General features: G+C 42.2%; 1 protein-coding gene across 1 annotated transcript; it reads left to right on the top strand.

Annotated features, from left to right (window-relative positions):
• The first annotated feature begins 1,583 nt into the window (after positions 1-1,583).
• On the top strand, positions 1,584-22,993 carry LOC131478829 (E3 ubiquitin-protein transferase MAEA-like). The gene is given in 12 exon segments (XM_058659395.1): positions 1,584-1,748; positions 2,268-2,375; positions 3,162-3,449; positions 3,451-3,531; positions 5,485-5,586; positions 9,258-9,374; positions 10,558-10,680; positions 13,694-13,805; positions 15,661-15,731; positions 16,890-17,050; positions 20,038-20,140; positions 22,832-22,993. Coding segments are annotated over 12 exon segments (1,593 nt in total).
• Positions 22,994-23,667: the final 674 nt, after the last annotated feature.

The following is a 23,667-nucleotide window of genomic DNA, read 5'->3' as shown; positions in this document are numbered from 1 at the left end:
GTGGTGAGGCTGGAACCTCGTCAATAATAGGAAGAGGGCTGCAGAGCCGTTGAGTCGTAAGCTCGACTCAACGCAAAGTGTGTGCATACATTTCTACCCTGTAATATATATAAAGCACCAGTTTCTTCTTTTCGTCTCCAATGCTTCGCTTCATATTCGACGACTTCTTCCCTTCTGCGAAACTAGAGTATCCACTGCGTCTTCTCTCGTGGTCGGTAGGCGTAAACGCATGCGCCTGCTTGTTTCTCGTGCGACTGGTATAGCATATGACTTCTTCATTTGAAAGAAACTTTTCTTCCCCTCTTGACATCCCTTTGCCTTCTATCAATTTTTTGCGGGCTCTTGCTCCCACAGACTTTTCTTGGCAGTGGTGGCTGCTTCACATGAAAGAAGAAGACTTCACCCAACACTAACACAACCACTGGAGATGGTGTGCTACTACAATAGTGGGGCAGGTTATGTTTTTTCAGTAGTTGCCGTCGCATCGATTGCTACAGTATCTACTTAGTGGACGTTCCATATTTCCGGAACTGCAGCTGTCATCTCTATTAGATGCTCACAATCGCATTTGGTTGCTCATGGAGATGAATCGTACTTACTGGTGTGACTGCAGCGGGATGTTAATTCGTGCAAGTGGCACGTTAAACAAATAGTTTTTGGGATTATTCAAAGTGTTTCAACTGTCATACTAATGTGTATACCGTGTTTTTAACTAGCTTCCCTGCACTACACTTTTACTACTGCTGATGTACTAGAGAGAATTTTACTGTGACTGATCAGCAGATGAACGTTGTTACTTGCCTCGCATTGTCGCCTGAGATGATGTAGAAGCGTAGGGCCCATTACGCTTCGTAACCGGAGATGAGACTGTGACAGCTAGCGCTAGCTGCCAGTTTTAGGTAGCAATAATCCACCTGCAATGGCCGCAGCAACTGATATCTGTTCGTGTACTTCACGCTCACGGGGTTTTGCTACTGGAGGTGGTAAGAGCAAAAAAAAGATATTAATAGTAGCAGGAGCAGGAGAAGTGGTAACAGGGACTGCAGGAGTAGTAGTAGCAGCAGTAGTACCAGCAGTAGTAAAAGCAGCGGAGTAGCAGCAGAGAAGTAGCAGTAGGAGGAGGAGCAGTAGTAGGGGGAAGAGAGAGACAGGCAGTAATAGTGTCATCTAAGTATGCGGGACAGCCATCTCTATCACCACTTATTATGCGCGTAAAAGTGTCTGGTGTGTATACAGCGGGTGCTGGGACAGCATCTGTGGGAAGGCCTTTGAATTTTCCATCTGGTTTTACTTCTGCTCTAACACCAGCGTACGCTGCAGTAGCTGCAGCTGCAGCTGGTCTCTGTGGAGAGGCAGCAGTAGCGGCAGCAATAGCAGCAACAGCTACAACAGCAGCCAGGGATATTCTGAAGAAAGAAAGAGCAGGAGGAGGGCAGGTTGTAAGAATCGATCACTCTTTCTTCTGGTTGCCCCCAGCAGTGAAGCAGCAGCAAGAGCAGCACGTGTAGAAGTAGTAGTAGTAGTAACATCAACACATGGTGGAGGAAGTGGAGGTGGTCGCGAAGCATAAGTAAAGGCAGAAAATGAGGATAGGGGAAGAGAAGAGGAGGTTGAGCAGGAGCAGTGAGAGAATCAGCAGGGAGATATTAGCAGCAGATATACTGGACCACCACCAGCAGCACCACCACGAGGACCACGACGACGCCCTTCACGTCCTGATACTAGTGGTAGCAGTAGTACTAATACGAGTACTATTATTATCAGTATCATTACTTCTACTCATAGTGCTAGTTGTATTACTACTAGGACTACTGTTACTACTAAGACTGCTGTGTAGTCCTAATACTAGTGCTAGCAGTAGTAGTAGTACTACTACTACTACAAGTTCTATTAGTATTAGTATCATTACTTCTACTGATAGTACTAGTAGTATTACTACTAGGACTACTATAACTACTAAGACTGCTGCGTAGTCCTAATAGTAGTGCTACTATTATTAGTGCAACTAATATCACTATTACTACAAATAGTAGTGCTACAACAACAACAACTACTACTTTTAGCACTACTAGAAGTCGTACACGTAGTACTTGTGATAGTAGTCAGTACCACGTTTTTTCATTCATTTATCCTTGTAGCAGTAGAAGGCTTCTATATCATTCCTGCCTATAAATTAGATCTCTGTACACCGTTTACTTTTTTCATTTCGTCGTCAACGTAGGCAAGAAGTGGCTGTAGGTTAGATTATAACTTTCAAACGCCTTTAGGAGGAGAACTGCAAGTGCTGGGAGCAACGTCGTCACCCTCAGCAACAATGTCAGCAACACCAGGAGCAACGGAAGGAGGAACAGGAGCAGGCGGCGGAAGTGGTGGAGGTAATGTGCAACGGTCACTACTACGGGTAGGTGGTGGAGAAGGAGCAGCAACAGGGGTAGCCACTCCAGCTGCAAGAAGAGGAGGAGAGCAGCAGCAACGGCAGTATCAGGTGGGGGAGGAGCATCTGTTTCCGGTGGAGTAGCAGTAGGAGGAGGAGGTGAAGCAGCAGCAGCCGCAGTAGTAGTAGGAGGGGGTGGAGAAGGAGGAGTAAGAGCAGGGGGGGTTACGTGTACATGGTGGTGGTGGTGGTGGTGGAGATTTGTCAGCAGCATTTTCACCTCAGCCTCAAGAGGAAGAGCTAATGCGTCTTGGAGTATTTGCACGAGGACGTAGCAGCAGCAGAGATCCGAGTAACCGTCTTTCCGCGATTTCATCATCGTACTACTCATCATTGGGAGGAAGCGCCAGAGGAAGAGGAGGAGGAGGCTTCGAAGGAGAAGGTGCAGAAGCAGCGTTTCTATTACAACAACAGCAGCAGCAAATGTTCACAGAGAGAATGCTCCAGCACGCCACAACATCAGTAGGAGGAGGAGGTGGAAGCGTTTCAGCAAGAAGTAGTAATAGAAGTGGTAGTGATGAACGCAGAGGAGGAGGAGGAGGTGGTGGTGGTCCTACTGGTAGTAGTAGTAGTGGTGGTGGTGATAGTGATGCTGGATCAGCAGTGGTAGCAACAGCGCGCAGTAGTAGTAGTAGTAGCAGTGGTAGAACTGGAGGCGGAGGAGGTGTTCCTACTGTCTTTGCTGGTAATACTGCTGGTGCTGGTACTAGTACGGCACCATCTGCAGCGTCTCCGGGCGAAGACGGAGCAGCAGCAACGGAAGGAGGAGGAGCGGCAGCAGCAGGAGAAGGAGGAGGAGAAGGAGCAGCAGCAGCGGAAAGGGGGAGCGACAGCAGGGGCAGGTGCATCGTCCGGTGGACGGCAGCAGCAGCATCACAATAGCGTTGATAGAGCGTTTCTGCGTATTCCCATAGAATGTGCTCTTCGAAGTTTCAAGAGTTGTCATCGCAAGATTAATCGTGACATTGCAGTTATTCTCTCTTATCTACTCAAAGGGAAGCTTGCTGCTCAGTTTACTGAGCGACGCTGCGTCCACTGAAGAAAAAATAAAGAAACTTGACGTCGTCATTGAGAAGCTGCAGAAAGTCAGGGAGAAGGTGAGCCGGTAGCATTACAACACAGCACTCCAGTCCCTCGTACTACACTCACATCTACCGCATAAGTGAACAGTTCTCACAGTAGTGTGTGTATGTGTGTGTGTGTGTGTGTGTGAGGGGAAGGCGTGGACGTATACGTATACTACAGCACGCCCCCTTCAGTCTCCTCCTGCGTTCTCACTATGTACTTACTACTTCCACATTCTATACGACGCTTCTTGTCGTGGGTCTGTCTGCTGCTTGCCTGCACAGTCCTAAAACTTAAAACGTATAGTATGAGATAAATAACTACTCAACACGTAGAAACACACCAAACGCGTACACGGCGGTCACACACGTGTTGTGCAACTTCTCGATCACAGTGGAGCTGCCTTCTACCAGATTCTGTTTATACACACATATACACAAATATATATAAATATATACATGTGTATATATTGATATATACTGCCATCTGTACACATGTAAGTACTGATGTGTATTATATGTGTATGCATGATCGTTTGCACACTTACACAGATGTATAAATACGTATGTATTTATGTAGATATGTACATGTGTACAGGCGTTTGTACACTTACACAGATGTATTCATGTGTAGATATGCATACATATATATGTAGATGTACACGCATTTGCACCATCAGACAAATGTATTTATGTATGAATATATATATATATATATATATATGTATTCATACACATATATGTATATGCACAAGCGTTTGTACATTTGCTCAAATGTGTAAGTGTATATATATGTATATATCTCTGCATATGTACAAGCGTTTGTACACCACATATGGGTTTGTACACTTACACAGATATATATATGTATGCCTCTACATACGTATGTGTACAAGCGTTTGTACACTCTCTCAGATGTATATACATACACACAACCCACAGCTGTCTACTGAGTGATAACGTTTACCTTTTGCCGGTGATAGAGACGCTTCGGTACGGCTTCTCCCTCTTTCTATTTCTGTAAAGAAACCTCTTCTTGAGTCCGTGTTTGTTTGCTCACTCATATATATATATATTTATATATATATATATATATACGTGTATGTTAATACTGCCGCGCCACTTAAGTGAGGGCGTCTGTTTGAATATCAAGGATATGTGCACATGTACGTCTAACTCTCTCTATATATTGCGCCATCTGTACATCAAGATTGAAATCACCCCTTCTATATACATTTTATTCATTATATGTAATAATACATATATACATATACATATACATATATAAATATATATATATATATATATATATGTGTATGTGTATATATACAGCTCCCATATTTATGGTGGAAATTATGGTGCATGCGGGGTCTGGAGGCTACGTAGAGGCTGGTTTGGGTTATATTTCTAAATGTATGTGAGTGAGGTATGAGTATATGCTTCTCTGAAACGTCTCTGTCACAAGTCGTTTTAGCAGTCTTAACGCATACATGAGGAGATACCTAAATTATATCTACATGTGTATGTACTATGTATAGTACGTACTGCCTGGACACACATACGTACACGTATGGATATTTATAAGTATATATATATAGCCAACAAGGATGGATGTGGAATTCAGATCAAACTCCCTTCACTGGCTTCACATATAGATGAGAAATTCCCTGCAGCATACACACATATACATATATAAATATACGTGTATGCGCAGGATGATTATATTAATTTTAACCCTGAATTATTTACTAGATGGACGTACGTGTATCTGTGTACACAGATGTATACATGTATAAATCTACAGCAATCAGTGGTAAACGTGGAATATGTATCACAAACTTTCCCTCTCGGTATTTCCAATATATATATGTACATACATATATATATATATACACTGTGTGTCTCTCTCTGTGTGAGTCAGCTGAACATGCACATAGATATATATGTATAGCGATAATGAATGTGAAATATATGTTTGTTTTACAGGCACAGCGAGGCAGCGCAGAGTCACGTGCATATTTGCTGCGATGTCAAAAGCGTTTGCGTCGGTTAGTTGAAGAACCCGACATTGAGGACTTACATTCAAAGGTACATATTTCCCTCCCTTTGGTTTCTCCCTCTGTGCCGTTTTCCCACCTTTTTCCTCCTCCTTTTTTCCGTTTTTCTTGCTTTTCTCTGCATGGTAACAGTATACGTTGTTATCGAGAGCGCACAACATGCGTGATGAATGAAGTACTCGAAGTTGAACTGCCCTTCTTTCTCAGTAGACAACCACACAAAACTAGCAGTGAGTTGCAACATTAGCAACAACAGTAAAAGCATACAAACGCTCTTCTTATAGTATATCTCTTGTTGTACGTTTCTATTCCTCTAACTAATACGCCTCTCGAATTGCTGTTCCTGGGAGGTTTTTGAATGCTGGTACTGCTACTACTGAAGCCACGTTCCTAGTGGCATTGAGTTGTGTACACACACAACACGAGTACTACCATTATTAGTGCTACCCGTTCTGTTACTCCTCCTCCTCTCCCTACTAGTATTGCTGCTGTCCTTACCGTTACTATTACTACTGCCACTACTGTTGCTACTAATCTATATAATATTTACTGCCAGTGCTGTGCGCTGTGTAGTGGCTACCGCTGCCACTACTACTATTACTACCTGTGTGTAGCAGTAGTAATAGTAGAAGTGGCAGCGGTAGCCACTACACAGCGCACAGCGACGGCAGCGCAGAGTCACGTGCATATTTGCTGCGATGTCAAAAGCGTCTTGCGATCGGTTAGTTGAAGAACCCCGACATTGAGGACTTACATTCAAAGGTACATATTTCCCCTCCCTTTGGTTTCTCCCTCTGTGCCGTTTTCCACCTTTTTCCTCCTCCTTTTTTCCGTTTTTCTTGCTTTTCTCTGCATCGGTAACAGTATACGTTGTTATCGAGAGCGCACAACATGCGTGCATGAATGAAGTACTCGAAGTTGAACTGCCCTTCTTTCTCAGTAGACAACCACACAAAACTCAGCAGTGAGTTGCAACATTAGCAACAACAGTAAAAGCATACAAACGCTCTTCTTATAGTATATCTCTTGTTGTACGTTTCTATTCCTCTAACTAATACGCCTCTCGAATTGCTGTTCCTGGGAGGTTTTTGAATGCTGGTACTGCTACTACTGAAGCCACGTTCCTAGTGGCATTGAGTTGTGTACACACACAACACGAGTACTACCATTATTAGTGCTACCCGTTCTGTTACTCCTACTCCTCTCCCTACTAGTATTGCTGCTGTCCCTTACCGTTACTATTACTACTGCCACTACTGTTGCTACTAATCTATATAATATTTACTGCCCAGTGCTGTGCGCTGTGTAGTGGCTACCGCTGCACTACTACTATTACTACCTGTGTGTAGCCAGTAGCATTATTACAGGATCATTTGTACTGAACGAGGCCCTTCATGTGTAGTGGCTACCACTACTCCTACTACTGCCCGCTACCATTACTCTTACTGTTACTACTACTACTTACTACTATTGCTATTGCTACTTACTACTACTACCACTACTACTATTATTAGTATTAGCATTATTATCAGATAATTTGTACTGAACGAGGCCCCCTCATGCGCTGTAGTGTAGTGGCCTGTCACTACTCCCTACTACTATTGCCGCTACACATTACTCTTACTGTTACTATTACTACTACTATTGCTACTACTACTACTACTACTACCACTACTACTATTGATGCTACCGTTACCGGTACCTACATACTACTTACTGCCACGAGTTACTACCATCTATTGCTGCTACCCGTTTTGTTTATTCCTCTTCCTCCTGCCGCTACTATTGCTGCTACCATCACTGTTACTACTACTGGTGCTACGGATACTATTGCTACTACTACTACTGTTGCTGCTACCCTTACCGTTACTATTACTACTACTACTATTATCAACAACCACTACTATTTCTACTACTGCTAGTACTGCTAGTGCCGGTGCTGCTTCTGGCATAGCTACTAGTACTACTGTTACAACTGGTAGCACTACTAGCCAGTACTACTGTCTACCATTTTCCGTTACTACTACTACTACTACTACCACCACTACTACTACTACTACTACGACACTACTAGCTAGCAGTATTGTCACCAATACTACTACTGCTACTACTACCACAGCTGCATTTTATACTAAAGCTACTGCTACTAGTGCTACTTCTGCTGCTACTTTTACTACTGCCGCTCTCATTACGACTATAGTTACTAAATACTACTATCATCTTCAGGGCTACTCTAACCACTAATAATACTAAGTAGTAATACCTGTTACCACAGTTACTAACAATAACAGCGACACATACTAAGTACTGCTACTACTACAACTACTTTTGTCAGTACTGGCTACTACTGGTTTCTACTAGTTGTTTGTGAGTACTAGTACTGCTACTGTAGTACTAGTAATCCATTGCTGTCAGCAGAAGAACAAAGACTACCATCCTCCCTGAATAATTTTACATAATACTTACGCTCGGTTCCACTACTACAGCAACAACAACCAATACAAAACTACTACTATACTACTACTACGACTGTAAGTACTGTTTTATTACGGTTCCTCAACAGTTTTTTTGTCAGCACTATTGCTCTTATTGTTACCAGTATACTATCACCTATTAGCAGTGGTAGTAGTAGTACTACTACTACTACTGCCATCACTTGTGATATGTTTTTACTTTGCTGCATACCCTCAGTCGCAGTCTTTGGGCTGTGTAAGTCTCAGAGACTTATGTTCATTGCCAGAGAGCCATATCTCCTTTGAATATCATCTTCTCCGTTTTCCTGCTTTCTTTTCACTATCCCTCGTTCGACCCCTTCCCTCCTTCCCTTCGTTTTATTCTCTTTTTCATTCGTACATTTCCTCTCTCTCCTCTCGTTTTGAGGCCTTCCCTTCTTCCCTTGGCGCTTCTTTTTTTGTTAGCTTCCTGTGATGATGATGATACGTCATACGTATATCATCCTCTCTAACTTCCTCCGCTTTTACACTACGAGGACGTGCTTCTTTTCTTCTCTTTTTTTTTCACAGACTTCTTCCTGATTTCGTATTTGGATGTAGTATCATGGTATCTCTCTCCATCCCGCCATTTTCCATAATCCCTTCAGTTGCATTCCAAACATCGAAAAAATTTCGGATTTCGTCGTCGTTTCTCTTCTTGTTGTTCGTCGTCGTTTCTCTTCTTGTTGTTCGCCTTCATTTCCTTGATGCGCCTAGCTCCATATGTCTATATCTCAATCATGATACTCCTATCACTACTGTTACTACTCTAGTATAGTGTTGCTCTCTCTCTCTTTCTCTCAATATGTAAAGTGTCGCTATATATACATATATATATATACATATATATATACATATATACATATATATGTACGATTCTACCCTCCGAATTGTTTTGCGGGTTCCTCTGTTTTCTGGCAACAACATCTTCTCGATTTTTTACTTTTTATATCTCTCTATTCCTCCTCTCCCTATGACTTGCAGACGTTGTCTCTTTTTCTATTTTCGTTTCTCTCTCTCTGTAAGTTCCTCCTCTCTGCTCTCTCTTCTTTCGGTGTCTCTACCATTTTCGGCTTGCAGGGAAGTTTGCCTTTCTCTATGGTCGTTAGACTGTTTCTTTCCTTTTCCTTTTCTCGTACAGTATCTAGCCGTGTCATCTTTCTTTTTCCTCTCTTCCTCTCTCTCTGACTTCTTCGTTTTTTGACTGCAGGAGGGCTTTTCTTACTCTTTTTATGGTCGGCGAGTTGCCTGGGAAGTACACGAATATCTCTGCCGTTCAGGAATGCTCGCTACTGCGGGGGTCATGAAAGACAAATTGCGTTTGGAGGTATGCAGTCGCGCCACTACTACTACTAGTTGTACTGCTACCAACACTACATGTTCTACGTGTACTACTACTACTACTACGATTACTACTTGTGCTACTACTACTACTACTATTACAACTTGTACTACTACCTGTACTACTTGTACTACTAATACAACAACTATTACTACTAGTTGTGCTACTACTACTACTACTACAACTTGTACTACTACCTGTACTACGAGTACTACTAATACTACAATTATTACAACTACTACTAGTTGTGCTAGTACTACTACTTACATTACCACTTCTACTACTACTACTACCACTTGTACTACTGTACTACCCCTACGAGTACCACTACCAGTACTGATACTACTACTAGTACTACTACTTGTACTACTACTACTACTACTTGTACCACTAGTACCCCTACTGCTACTACATGCACTAATACTACAGCTACTTGTACTAATACAAGTGCTTATACTTCAACTACTTACACTAGTAGTAGTGCTAGTACAAATACTACTACTACTACCACCACTAATAATACTACTAGTAAAATTGCTAGTATCAAACCGTATGCTAATTTTTGGGTATGTAGTCTTCACGAGTTCTATTACTCGTCTTGTATAATACGCTTGTATAATACGCTTTGTTTGTGGCTCTCTATTATCACATAAAGTCTCCCTCTTCATATGTTTTGCCTTTACTTCAATACAAAAGTCAAATAGCAGTAGAAGTTGAAAGTTTTTTTGCTTTTTACTACAGCTTCCTGTATAATACTTCTACTATATATACAACAACAACTCCTACTATATATACTACAAACGAATGTAACAACACAATCAAAAAGCATTGGCGTTTCTTTCTTTTGAGAACTACTTATGTGTAAAAGAGAGCAAGAGCAGTCAGTTATATTTTCCTGTGTCTCTACTATACACACTTGTGTGTTTATAAAGAGGGAAGCCAAAAAAAAAATCCACGCGTTAATATTGTCTTTTGTGAAATTCTAGCGTGTGTGCAAGAGAGAGCAACATCACGGAAACCCCCCTACCTTCGATGCTGACTGCATGCAAATGTTTTTCTTTTGTCTTAAGGTCGACCTTTCCTGCACGCATTCTTCCATTTGTTGTCTCAAACATTCTTTTGGTATCATACGACATTCTCTCTCTCTGCGCTTTTCTGATCTCCTCAGCCATACACTGACACAGAAGTATACGAGGAAGTCCTGGAGGTGCTTGCGGGACTGCTACGCCAATCAACTGAAGCCGCTCTCGCGTGGGTCGCTGAACATCGTCCAAAACTGAAAAAACTGGGAGTAAGCTTTTCATCTTCTGTTGTTGATGTTGTGGTTTTCTCTTTTCTCTTTATATATGAAGAACGTTAATGTAGAAGGTTTATGTGTTCTCATTCCTCCTCCTTCCCCTCGTTGACGAAGGCTGGAGGAGGATGTTGTAACAACGATGTCTCGATTTCAATTCGCTTCCCGTTAAAGTGAAGGCTGCAACAAATAGTAGGGCTGTCTGTCTTTTTCCTGCTTTTGTGTCCTTGTAGTAATAAGACCAACAAGTAGGTGTGCTTCGTCTCTTTGGTTTTTACCGTCTGTAAATCTATTTGTCGCTTGATTCTTTCCAGTCTCCCTCTACGGCTCTCATGTTTCGTTTTCTTCCTGACTGTTTCTCATTTTCTTATCTTTATCCTCCTCCTGCGTCTAAATGTGTATACATGTTCAGAATTGACTGTGAGTGTGGATATCCATGTATGTGTGTGTACGTGTGCATATGTATGTTTGTGTGTACATATGTGTCTCCGTATATACAATTGTGTCTCTGTGTATACACATGTGGCTTGGTGTGTAAATATATGTCTATGTGTGTATTTCTGCGTCTACGTGTGTATATATAGATATATGTGCCTCTCCGTGTGCGTATATATATATATATATATACATATGTATATATATACATACATATGCGTCTACGTGTATATATATATATGCGTCTACGTGTGCGTATATATATATATATATATACATATGCGTCTACGTGTATATATATATATATATATATATATGCGTCTACGTGTGCGTATATATATATATATATACATATGCGTCTACGTGTATATATATATATATGCGTCTACGTGTGCGTATATATATATATACATATGCGTCTACGTATATATATATATATATATATGCGTCTACGTGTGCGTATATATATATATATACATATGCGTCTACATGTGTATATATATATATATATATGCGTCTACGTGTGCGTATATATATATATATATATGCATATGCGTCTACGTATATATATATATATATATATACATATGCGTCTACGTGTATATATATATATATATATATATGTGTATGTGTATGTTCGTGTATTCTTGTGGGTGTTGGGCGTGTGTACTCGTGCCAAACCTCTGGCGGGCATTCGTATCTTCAAAGCGTTTGACAACCTTTCCTCACTGGCATGCAGCATACGATGGCGTACACATAGATTCACATATACATGCATACACATGTACATCTACACATCAATATATATATGTATATGTATGCATCTGTGCACCTGCGTGTAAAAGTGTGAAGGGTAACTGCGTCAGCGCGCATACATAAAGGAGTAGACGTAAGTGACTCGTTACACGTATATACACTCCCAGCGGTTTTATTACATGAGTGGTACGAGTGTAACAAACACTTTTCAAGTATACACGCGTAGGCGCATGTACATGTATATATATATAAATATAAATATATTTAAAAAAAATATGTATATACATGTACTTGTACGTATATATATATATATATACTAACATGTATGTATGTATATGTATGTTTGAAATATAGATTTATTCCTCCAATTCTATATATATGTGTGAACACTCCAGCGATGACGTCGGCGCTTTAGGACAACTGTGGACGCATACAGACGTATTCGGAGGCGTATGCATGACATTTATACACACATACATACATGCAAAGGCTTGACTGTAAATTATGTGTGCTCACACAGTATATATATATATATGTATAGGGTATATGTTTATACACATATACATATGTATGCATATGCATACGTACATACATCCAAACATACATGATTGTTATATATATCATGTATGCATATATATATATATATATAGAGTGCTACTTGCTGAAGAGACTGGGAGTATGGTACATACACCTTCTCTTGTCTGCACAGGCTCTACGTGACAGAGAGAAAATGAAGCAGCCCCGATGTAGGGCGACAGTATTTTCATTACCACTACTGTTGAATGTAATGAGGGTGTGCTGCTGTGATTGAACTACTTTCGCTAGGTGCAGTGACTGCCCACGCTGCTGGAAGTTTCTGCTTTTCTCATCTAAGGTGATGATTCGATCGCTGGTACTGTAATCGTTGCATCTCCTGTTGGCCTCTTACTTTTTCGCATACATAAGTATGTCAATTCTCTCACTCTCTCACTACATACCAACATATGTTCACACCGATAAATATATATATATATCTATAGGTATGTATATATTGAGATTTGCTCTGGTGAGTGTATATTTTTCTCATCTTTTCTGTTTGTCTCATATTGTGTGTACGCACTACTGTATATATGCATACATACTTATTTATATGTATATGTAAGTAACTGACTGTATATTTCTTTCGTTTTGAATCTGTGTCTCGTCTTGTCTGTACGCTACACTGAATATATATATATATATATATATATATATATGTATATATGTGCACGCATACATATGTGTATAGGTAAGTTGGTTTACTGACTGTGTGTTTCTTTCGTTGCGAATCTCTGCCTCATTTTGTGCATGCGCATCGTAGCGGAAGAAGACAACTATTTTCCATGTAGTCTATGCCGTCTCTGCTGTGAGGTTTTGGCTGCTACTGGGTCAGTTTCTATTCATGTATGAATGATGACACTTGCCTGCATGATATGAGTGATGCGTTGATCTCCGTTTTGTGTATTTCTCTCTCTCTCTCGTTCTGTCTCTCTCTTATCTTTCTCATTCTTCCTCTCTGTTCTTCATTCTGTGTTTATGCACAACTGTGAAACTACATACGTATATATCTTTATACGCATCTTTATCTCTCTCTTTCTCTTTATCTCTCGCTCTTTATCTCTTGTCGTTCTCTCTCCCTCTATGTATCTAGTAGTTTTTGTGTGGTTCTCATGTATATTTCTTTCTGTGACTGTCTGCTTTTGACTCTAATGTGTAAGTACAACTGTGGAAAAAATACGACTTCTTTCCTATGTAGTCTGTGCTCTGTTTGGTATGTTGATATATTCTGTTCTTCATGCAGTCCCCGTTCGAGTCTGAGTTGCACGTACAGCATGTGTTGGGGCTTCTGCAACAGCGGAACGCAAAAGTTGCTGTTACTTATCTGAAAGCGAACGTAGGGCCTGATGACTTTGGTAAGACGAGACTCTTTCCCCCGACAGCAGCAACAGCAGCAACACGTATATTGGATTATAACACCCAGGCAACAGCAGCAGCAGCAACAGCAATAGCAGCAGCACCGGTAATACAGAAGCAGCAGCGGCAGTAGCATCAACGCGGGAGAAACAGCAACAGCAGCAGCGGCAGTACTAACAGCAGCAGCGGCAGTAGCAACAGCAGTAACAGCAGCGGCAGCCGTAACAGCAGTAACAGCAGCGGCAGCCGTAACAGCAGCAACAGCAGCGGCATCAGTAACAGCAGCAACAGAAGGGGCAACAGTAATAGCAGCACAACAGCAACAACAGCATAGCAGCAACAGCACTAGCAGTAGGCTCCTAATGCAGTAGTCCCAAGAGTATATCCCCAAGAGCAGTGACACCAAGGGCGGTGTTAGTAGCAGTAAAGTTAGCAGTAGCATAAGCAGTAGCAGTTGCAGTAGCATAAGCAGTAGCAGTAGCATTACTAGCAGCAATAGCGTTAGCAGTAGCAATAGCATTACCCATAGCAGTAGTGTTACCAGTAGCAGTAGCAGTAGCATTAGCAGTAGTAGCATAAGCAATAGCAGTAGCATTAGCAGTGGTAGCATAAGCAATAGCAGTAGCACTAGCACTAGCAGTAGCACTAGCAGTAGTAGTAGCAGTAGTAGTAGCAGTAGTAGTAGTAGCAGTAGTTGTCGCGGTAGCAGTAATCCTAGCAGTAGCAGTAGTAATAGTAGCCATAGCAATATCATTAGCATAAGTAATAGCAATAGCAGTAGCAGCAGACTGACAGGGCTGCCAGTGTCAGAGTAGTGTAGCACGTACAGAATCACCGCCACCACCCCCAGTTCTACCACTTTCACCACTGTCGTAGCAGCTTCTGCAGTAGCTGTATCATGAGCAGTAGCATTAACTGTTGCCACAGAGTCATGGCTACCATTTCTATAGTTGTAGCAGTCACTGACCACCACTACTACCAATAAGACCAGCACCATGCGGATGAATGGCGATCGAAAAAGAGACACAGAGAGAGAGAGAACGAGGCACCATGGCGGCATAGTTGCTGCTGGTGCTGCGTCCTATTTCGATGCTGCGCTTGTTCTTAGCTGTCCTGCTGGTGGTGGCTGCTGCTGTTGCTGGCTGCTGGTTGCTGCTGGTGCTGGTGGTGGCTGCTGCTGTTGCTGGCTGCTGACTGCTGGTTGCTGCTGTTGCTGACTGCTGGTTGCTGCTGTTGCTGCTGTTGCTGACTGCTGGTTGCTGCTGTTGCTGACTGCTGGTTGCTGCTGTTGGTGACTGCTGGTTGCTGACTGCTGGTTGCTGCTGCTGTGCTGCTGGCTGCTGCTACTTATGGAATATTCGCTGTGGAGTGCTGCTGCGATGCCCGTATGACTAATTCCTACTGCTGCTGCTGCTGCTCGCCGCTGCTTGTGGTGCGCTGCTACTACTGCTACGATAATATATGGTGCTGACGACTGCTGGCCTGCTGCCGCATATAGGTCCGCTTCTGCTGCTGACTGCTGCTTCTGCTGTTGACTGCTGCTTCTGCTGTTGACTGCTGCTTCTGCTGTTGACTGCTGGTGTGCTGCTGCTAGTGTTGCTACGGTGATACATGCTTCGGACGGCTACTGCGTGCTGCTGCTGTGTGGGGATCTGCTGCTCCTGGCTGCTGCTGATGCAGCTGGGACCTCCACTGCTGGTTGCTGCTTTGTACGTGCTGTAATGACTTACGCGCTTGACTACTGTGCTGTGCTGCTCTTACAGGGCAGTATCCGGTACTGAGTGCTGCTGTGCTACTGCTGCTGCTGAAGGTTGTGCTGGGTCCTTGTTGTTGCTGACTGTTGATGTGCTGCAGCTCGATGTTCGGACATTCGTAAGGTAGTTACTCTAACGGCACTGCTGGAGGACCCGCCCCCCCAATATGCGGTACGGTCTCAATGCATGCAGAAAAACAAGCAGCAGCCACAGCAGCACTCGCAGCAGCAGCCACAGCAGCACTCGCAGCAGCAGCCACAGCAGCACTCGCAGCAGCAGGAGCAGCCGTAGCAGCAGCAGCACTAGCAGCCGTAGCAGCAGCAGCACTAGCAGCAGTAGCAGCAGCAGCACTAGCAGCAGTAGCAGCAGCAGCCACAGGAGCAGCAACAGCAGGAGCAGCAGCAGCAGGAGCAGCAGCAGCAGCAGCCACAGCAGCAGTAGCAGCAGCAGCGGCCACAGCAATAGCAGCAGCAGTAGTAGCAGCGACAGCAGTAGCAGCAGCAGCAGTAGCAGCTACCGCACGAGTGCGGAGACGGACAGCACACCCTGGGCGTAGCTTCTGGTACAGAAACTTCAGAGGAGTAGAAGCTGCACCAGCAGCAGCGGTAGACTTGTGAGGAACAGCAGCCTTCTCGTTCCTTAGTAGTACTCTCTGTGACAAAAATATTCAGAACTGAAAACCTTGTGTGCAGCCCATGTATGAGGCAGCAGGCGCGTACATTAGGGCGCAATAGCACCAAGTAATACCCTCTATAAGATATTTATATCTTCGTTTCTCATTCATCTATTTATACTCTAAACACACATATACACAGACATGTGTGTGGGTGTGTGTTTATTGCTGCTTCTATTTTCGTAGGCATGTACCTGTACAGTCTCTCCACATAACGACATACAATTGTATACACTCGCTTCCGTCGTATTCGGGCGCAAATTATATTCTCCATGAACCTGTAATACATCCATACACACACGCCTACGCTCCGCCGCTTCTATGTGTGTGTGTGTGTGTGTGAATATATGTGGGTGTACGTGTATGTATGTATGTGTGTGTATGAGGACAACGACGATAGCTAGTACCATTGCTACTACTGATACCACCACCGTCACCACCACCACGACGAGTACTACTGACATCACTACTGTCGCGGCTACCAGTACTACTACTACTATTACGAGTAGGATTACTACTACTACTACTACCACTACTAATACCACGCCTATTACTACTAGTACAACAACTACTACCACAGCAACTACGACTACTATTACTACTAGAACCAGGACTACTACTCCCCCTATCAGTGTGTGGGTGTTGCGTTTTTGCAGAAGCTTTTTGGAGCTGACAGATGGCACCGTCTGTCGTGTTTGTTTCTCCAGACCAGCGCTCAAGTCTACGGCTTCTCTTTGAAACCCACGCTAATAGCCCTGCTGCAGGCTGGGTTCTCTGCATTACGTTCTGCTGCATGTGACGAACAGAAGTCTGCCAGGTGGGATTCTGCATATATTACCGGCACCTACTGCTCTTCCTGTTAATTTCTTGCTTTTATGCGTATGCTGCTTACAGTTTCTCATCCTCAGCAAATTCGCATGAGGTAGTCTGCTACATTCACACAGCGTTTTCCGCTGTCGATGAGCGCTGCATGCATACTCATTCCGCAGTCACCTTATCTCAAGGGAACACGTACTCAGATTTGTCTGTCCATACAAACATGTATATGTATGTATATAGAGCTGAGGAATACATATATATATACATATGTATACACCGATGTGTGTATTGTATGAGTGCACAAGTGATGGGGGTGTGCAGCGATGTGCGCTGCTCACAAGGAAAAACAAATCTTTAATTATACCTGCGTATCCCCCATACACACATAGAGACTTGTGCGTATAAATGTATATTTATGCTAGAGGCTCCTGTACAACATACACACGGCTCTCACCTACACAGGATCGTATATATATATATGCACATGTTATGTATGTATAGGTAGTCATCCACATATATATATATATATATATATATTTTTGTCACATATAGATGTATATATATGTAAATATAGAGTCATACATATGTATATATACGTTATGTATATATAAACAGTCATCCATGTATACGGATGTGTATATACACTTGTTACGTACATATACGTATATACATATATCTGTAAATATAGAATCATACATACGTATATACATGTAATGTACTGGTAATAAGTAATGAGTTGTCCATACATACATATATGTATATGTATATATATATTTATAGACTTGTCATATATATATATATATATATGTAAATGGAAATAGAGAAAATACACGTAAGTATGTAATATGTATATATAGATGTACGAGAGTGTAGTTGTGTATTGTAAGGATAACACATGATTCTATTTCCTGTTTGTGAGAGTGTAGGACTGTTAAATGTGTTGCGTTGAGTACATCGGATGTTCACTTTGAAAAACACACGTATATATACATATATATATATACATCTCTCTCTCTATATATATATATACTCCTGTAATTAGTGGTTCTGTATCACGTACTTCGATGACCTCCCTGCAGTACACACACACATATATATACACTCTTGAGTAGATAACACCTCCGTATCCCGCACTCGGATGGTCTACCTGCAGTTCACACATAAATATATATATATGATAACTCTTAGACGTAGTATTTGTGAATCTCTTACTCGGATGGTCTACCTGCAGTACACACACACACACATATATACTTTCATGTAAATAACTACTCTATTAACTGTACTTGAATGATCTCCCTGCAGTACACACACACACCTATGTATACACTCCCATACGTAATACCTCTGACAGTCACTTATTTGGGTGGTCTACCTGCAGTACACACAAACATGTGTATACACTCCCATACGTAATAACTCTGTATCACGTATGTGGGTGGTCTACCTGCAGTACACACACATATGTGTAAGTACTCATATAGGCAGTAACTCTAGATGTTGTATAGAGTAGTACGCAGACATATATGTGTGTGTGTATGTCTGTGGGTGCAGACTAATTTGATGCAATAATGTACTGAAACCGAAAGAGGGGGATATCTTCACGTTTCATTCACACGCCACACATTCACACAAACATGTGTGAATGTGTAATTGTATAATGACGTGCACACATACATCACATACGTTGCCTAGAAGACAAAGTACTTATATGTCTGTTTCACGAACAACTCACCCATCCATGCAGAAACCACCCGTACATACAAACGTACATACACGTGAATGCAAGAGGGGCCGAAGTCACGCGGTATAAACACTCGTTTATGTGTAGGGACAAATGTGTGAATATGTTGGTGTCTAAGGACGTGCACACGTCCAACGCATTAGTCGCGAAAATAGGGAGAACATATATATATATATATATTGCTTCTTTAAAAACAATCTATCCAGATAAGATACGTTGTGTCCACATTAACGCATAGATGTGAATGTACAGATGATAGTATTGTGTGCGTGGTGGCCAGGAGGGTGCGTATAGAAAGGGAGATCTGCTGCTGCTGGTGCTGTCGTGTAATGCTGTCGCTATAGGGCTGCTACGGCTCGTACGTGAGGCCCGATTGTCACGGCTCTTAGCGAAGTTTATATTTCTTATGCTACTGCTACTTCTGTTTCTGTTACTATTGCTACTGCTTTTGTATCTGCTGCTGTTTGTGTTACTGCTGCTGCGGTTGTTGCTAGCGCTGTTGGTATTGGTGTTGCTTTCAATGTGACTGCTGGTATTCCTCTTACTACCGCTATTGCTGTTACTGCTGGTATTGTTAGTACCATTGCATCTGTTGTTACTGCTGCTGTCGCTATTACTGTTGCTGCTGCTGTTGCTATTACTGCTGCTGCTGTTTCTATTACTGCTGCTGCTGTTGCTATTACTACTGCTGCTGCTACCGCTATAGCTATTACTGCTGCTATCGCTGCCGCTGTTACTGCTGCTGTCGCTATCGCTTTTACTGCTGCTGTCGCTATCGCTATTACTGCTGCTGTCGCTATCGCTTTTACTGCTGCTGTCGCTATCGCTATTACTGCTGCTGTCGCTATCGCTATTACTGCTGCTGTCGCTATCGCTATTACTGCTGCTGTCGCTATCGCTATTACTGCTGCTGTCGCTATCGCTATTACTGCTGCTGTCGCTATCGCTATTACTGCTGCTCTCGCTATCGCTATTACTGCTGCTGTCGCTATCGCTATTACTGCTGCTGTCGCTATCGCTATTACTGCTGCTGTCGCTATCGCTATTACTGCTGCTGTCGCTATCGCTATTACTGCTGCTATCGCTATTACCGCTGCTGTTATCGATGTTACTGCTGCTGTGAATATTGCGGCTGTTGCTGCTGCCAGTGCGATATTGCCCTCTCTGTGCTGCTGCTGCTACTGGTGTTGCTGGCGTGTTATTTTTTGCTGCTAATAATGGTGTGACGGTTGTTGCTGCAGCTGCCCGGCGTGTCTTCCGGAGTGGCGGGAGTATGTGAGGCGTGTGCCAATGCCTCATCGTGTGCAGAGCTTCCTTATCTGTCCGATAAGTGGAGAGCTCATGGTAGGAGGAATGATTGCTTTTACTTCTGATATTATCTACTATCGTGCTATTCTCATGATAGTTTTTACTTCCACTTTGATCTACTTTCTTGCCGATTTCACATTTTTCTCGGCTCTCCTTTCTCGTTTTCAGTAATATTATCTTCTTGTTTCTGCGTTTTGTTTTTCACTGTCTTCCCTGTTAGCGGCGACCACTTACAGTAAAGACGTTTCTCTGGTTTTTTTTTTCTCTCTCTCTCCTTTGACAAGTCTCTTAGTGTTGTTCGTACTACCTGTGTTGCCACCACCACCACCACACCCGTGTTGTTCTTTCGCCTCATCGTTGCTTCTTTTTTCTTCTTGTCTCTGATGCTCCTGTCTGCAACAGAGAGCGTATAGTGACACACGGCTTTCTAAATTCTTCTTCTTCTCAAGTCTTTCATGCATCTGTTCTCTTACTTCTTGCTTCCTCCTTCGTCTATCTATTCTTCTTCAGTTTCTCTTTTTTGTCACTTTCCCTCCTGTGCCTCTCTCTTCCTCTTTCTGTGCTTCAGTTCTGTTTTCTTCTGTGGCTTAAGTGTATCTGTTTTCTATCTCTCTCCACTCTATACAACGCGTCCTCTTTTTTCTAACTTGCTATGTAAATATATCTATTCGTATAGAAACACACGTACATGCATCATATAGAAACATACATATACATATATATATACATGTATGTATATACGTGTATGTATATCAATCGTATATACACACATACATATGTATCGTATATAAACATACATATATAAATATATATGTATATATGTATCGTGCAAAACAACATATATATGGGTTCATGTAAAGACGTATATTTATGTATTCATGTACGAACACATACACATGTATTTTTTTCTAGATACATATATATATCTATATAATTATACTTGTAGACACCTATATATATATATATATCCTCGTCTATAAACGCATACATATATGTGGTCATGTATAGTTACATATATATGTGAATACATCTCCACAGACATACGTAAGTATGCATTCGTAAATACACATATATATATATATATATATATCTATATGTTTATGTATACATGGAGACGTATGTATTTATAGGTAGACATATATATAGGTGTATTACATTTATATGTATAGGTACATGGAGGTCGTTTTAGTACTGTTTCTTTTCGATCAATCCACATCGCAGTATGTGCATATGTACATCGCTATCTTCCTTTCATTTGTGTGTGGTAGAAGGCGAACAGATTGAGAGAAGAACGTAGAAAAGTTGTATTAATGATGTAGGAGATCGACGGTTGTTTTCATTGCAGCCACGTGTGTGAGAAAGAGGTGGCGGTGCGCCGCACACACTCGATGAAGTGGTGGACGGAGCGATGGGTGCTGGTGCTGATGCGCGTACATATGCGTGTTTCCCCCGTTTTTTTCTGTTGCACGTGTGTGTGTGGGAGGAGGCTGTCAGAATACATGTGCTGTACACACATCACTCCCTGACCCGCTGCCGTGGCCGTGTAAAAGCTGCACTAGTTGCAGTTGTAGACTAACTGCGCGTGTGTGTATATATAGGTTGTAGATGTGTAGTGGCTGTAGCTGTGTAGTAGCTGTCGCTGTATATATAACCACTATATAGCTATAGCTATATCTCGCTCTCCCTGTTCGTGAGGTGTGCCTGTATATGAGCTGTAGCTGTATATTACAAAATATTATTAGGGGTGTGGACTACAATTACGGGGTGTGAGAGCTGTTGCGACGTGGTCGATGTGGCAGTGCGTGTATTATTACGAGATATTCGGAGCTTGTATTATGTGTGGAGGTTTGTTCTGAATGTGGGGTTGCTGTCTCTGCTTTTTGGTATTCTGGACATGCTGCCAGTCGTTCTGCAGAAGCTGCTCTTCTGTAGTCGCGGTGCTGGTGTCTAAAAATGAATCCTGCGAAGGCAAAGCCACATGGTGTTGCTACACTCCACGTCAGCCGCTGAGACTCCTTATTTCGAAGCCTTTTATACACTTTTGCTATGTGTGCGTGGCTTACAAAAGCTAGTGTGCTCTACTACTAGTGTGTATTCCTCTCTAGCTCATAATTATGAGAAGTAGTGTGTTGTGTCAGCAAGTGCTCATTGTGGTTATAAGAAAGCCAGTGTCCGTTTTGTGTGCGGAAAGAGAATGATGAGTAGTCTCGTGGGTATTCCTACTCATAGACCATGAAAAGTGAAAGCCTGCCTGTGTTTCTTGCGTGTGCGAGAGTATATCACTGGTAATAAAAATAGGGTTGTTTTTGTTACTATAGATAGCCTATGTGCATTTTTATAGACTGCTAATCGTATAATAAAGCAAGTGTCCCGTATGTGTGCCTAAGCATAATAACGAGAGGTACCGTTGTGTCTACTACTATGCACAGCTTATCTGTATTCATACATAGCTTATGATATTAGAGAGCCAATGGACATTACGTGTGCGAGAGAACAATAATAATGAGAAATAGGGTAATATCTATTTTACTATACGTAGCGTATTTTGTGTATGCTGTAATGTAATTCATGATACAAGAAAGCAAGTGTCCTGTAGGTGTGTTTGCCTAAGAATAATAATAATAATGAGAACTAGGGTTGTGTCTATTACTATAAATAGCGTCTGTGTACTTTTTAATGATGCTTACAATATAGGAAAGCTAGATCTATTCCTTTATATGTTTGCAGGACGATAAAAACCCGCCACTGGCTAGTCCTGACGGACATGTCTACTCTACAAAAGCGGTGCATGCACTTGCGGCTGCTTCCGCTGATCAGAAGTCGATACTCTGTCCTAAGACGCAGCAGACATATCCTCTAGAGCGTTTCAGTCGTATATACGTCACATGACTCTGCAGGAATAGTTCTTCATGTTTTTTGGTACGCTGTAGTGGCTTCGTAACTGCGATATCCCACATGTATATATATATATATATACACACGCCTCCGGTGCTGGTATGTTACTACTTGCTTTTCAGTGATAAGGAGTACTCCACTTTCCAACGTTATATACACACACACCGAAGAGATAACACTCTACACTCACACACACACACACACACATACACAATCATACGTACTTGTATACATAAAAACATACATACGAATATACATATTGTTGCATACAATAACTTGTACGTGTGTGTGATCTACCGCGCTACCGCAGGTCTGGTAGTACTATTGCACGTGTCTGGTGTTTCCCTTTGACACATTAGGCAGCGCCCATCGCGCGGTCGCTACTATAAAGAAAATTGCTGTTTTACACTAAATCTAGACTCCTACTAATAATCATGCTGATAATTATTGTTCTTCATGCTGCGGTGCCACCATAGCATTTTTTCGATATTACTACGTATAGAAGACACAGGCCTCTGTCAGCAGCTGCACACATTCACATGCATACAAACCCGAGTCGCTATTACTGCTCTCTACACATCCTCTCCACTGCAACGTCATGAATCATTATAAATTTTGCATTGCCTCATTATCACCTTTGTCAGTGTGTACTCCCCTTTGCGGCAAAC

The sequence above is a fragment of the Ochotona princeps genome, unplaced genomic scaffold (assembly GCF_030435755.1).
Source record: "Ochotona princeps isolate mOchPri1 unplaced genomic scaffold, mOchPri1.hap1 HAP1_SCAFFOLD_3492, whole genome shotgun sequence".
Classification (NCBI taxonomy): domain Eukaryota; kingdom Metazoa; phylum Chordata; class Mammalia; order Lagomorpha; family Ochotonidae; genus Ochotona; species Ochotona princeps.
Note: the sequence above shows the minus strand (reverse complement) of the source record. Positions and strands in the feature narration are given on the sequence as shown.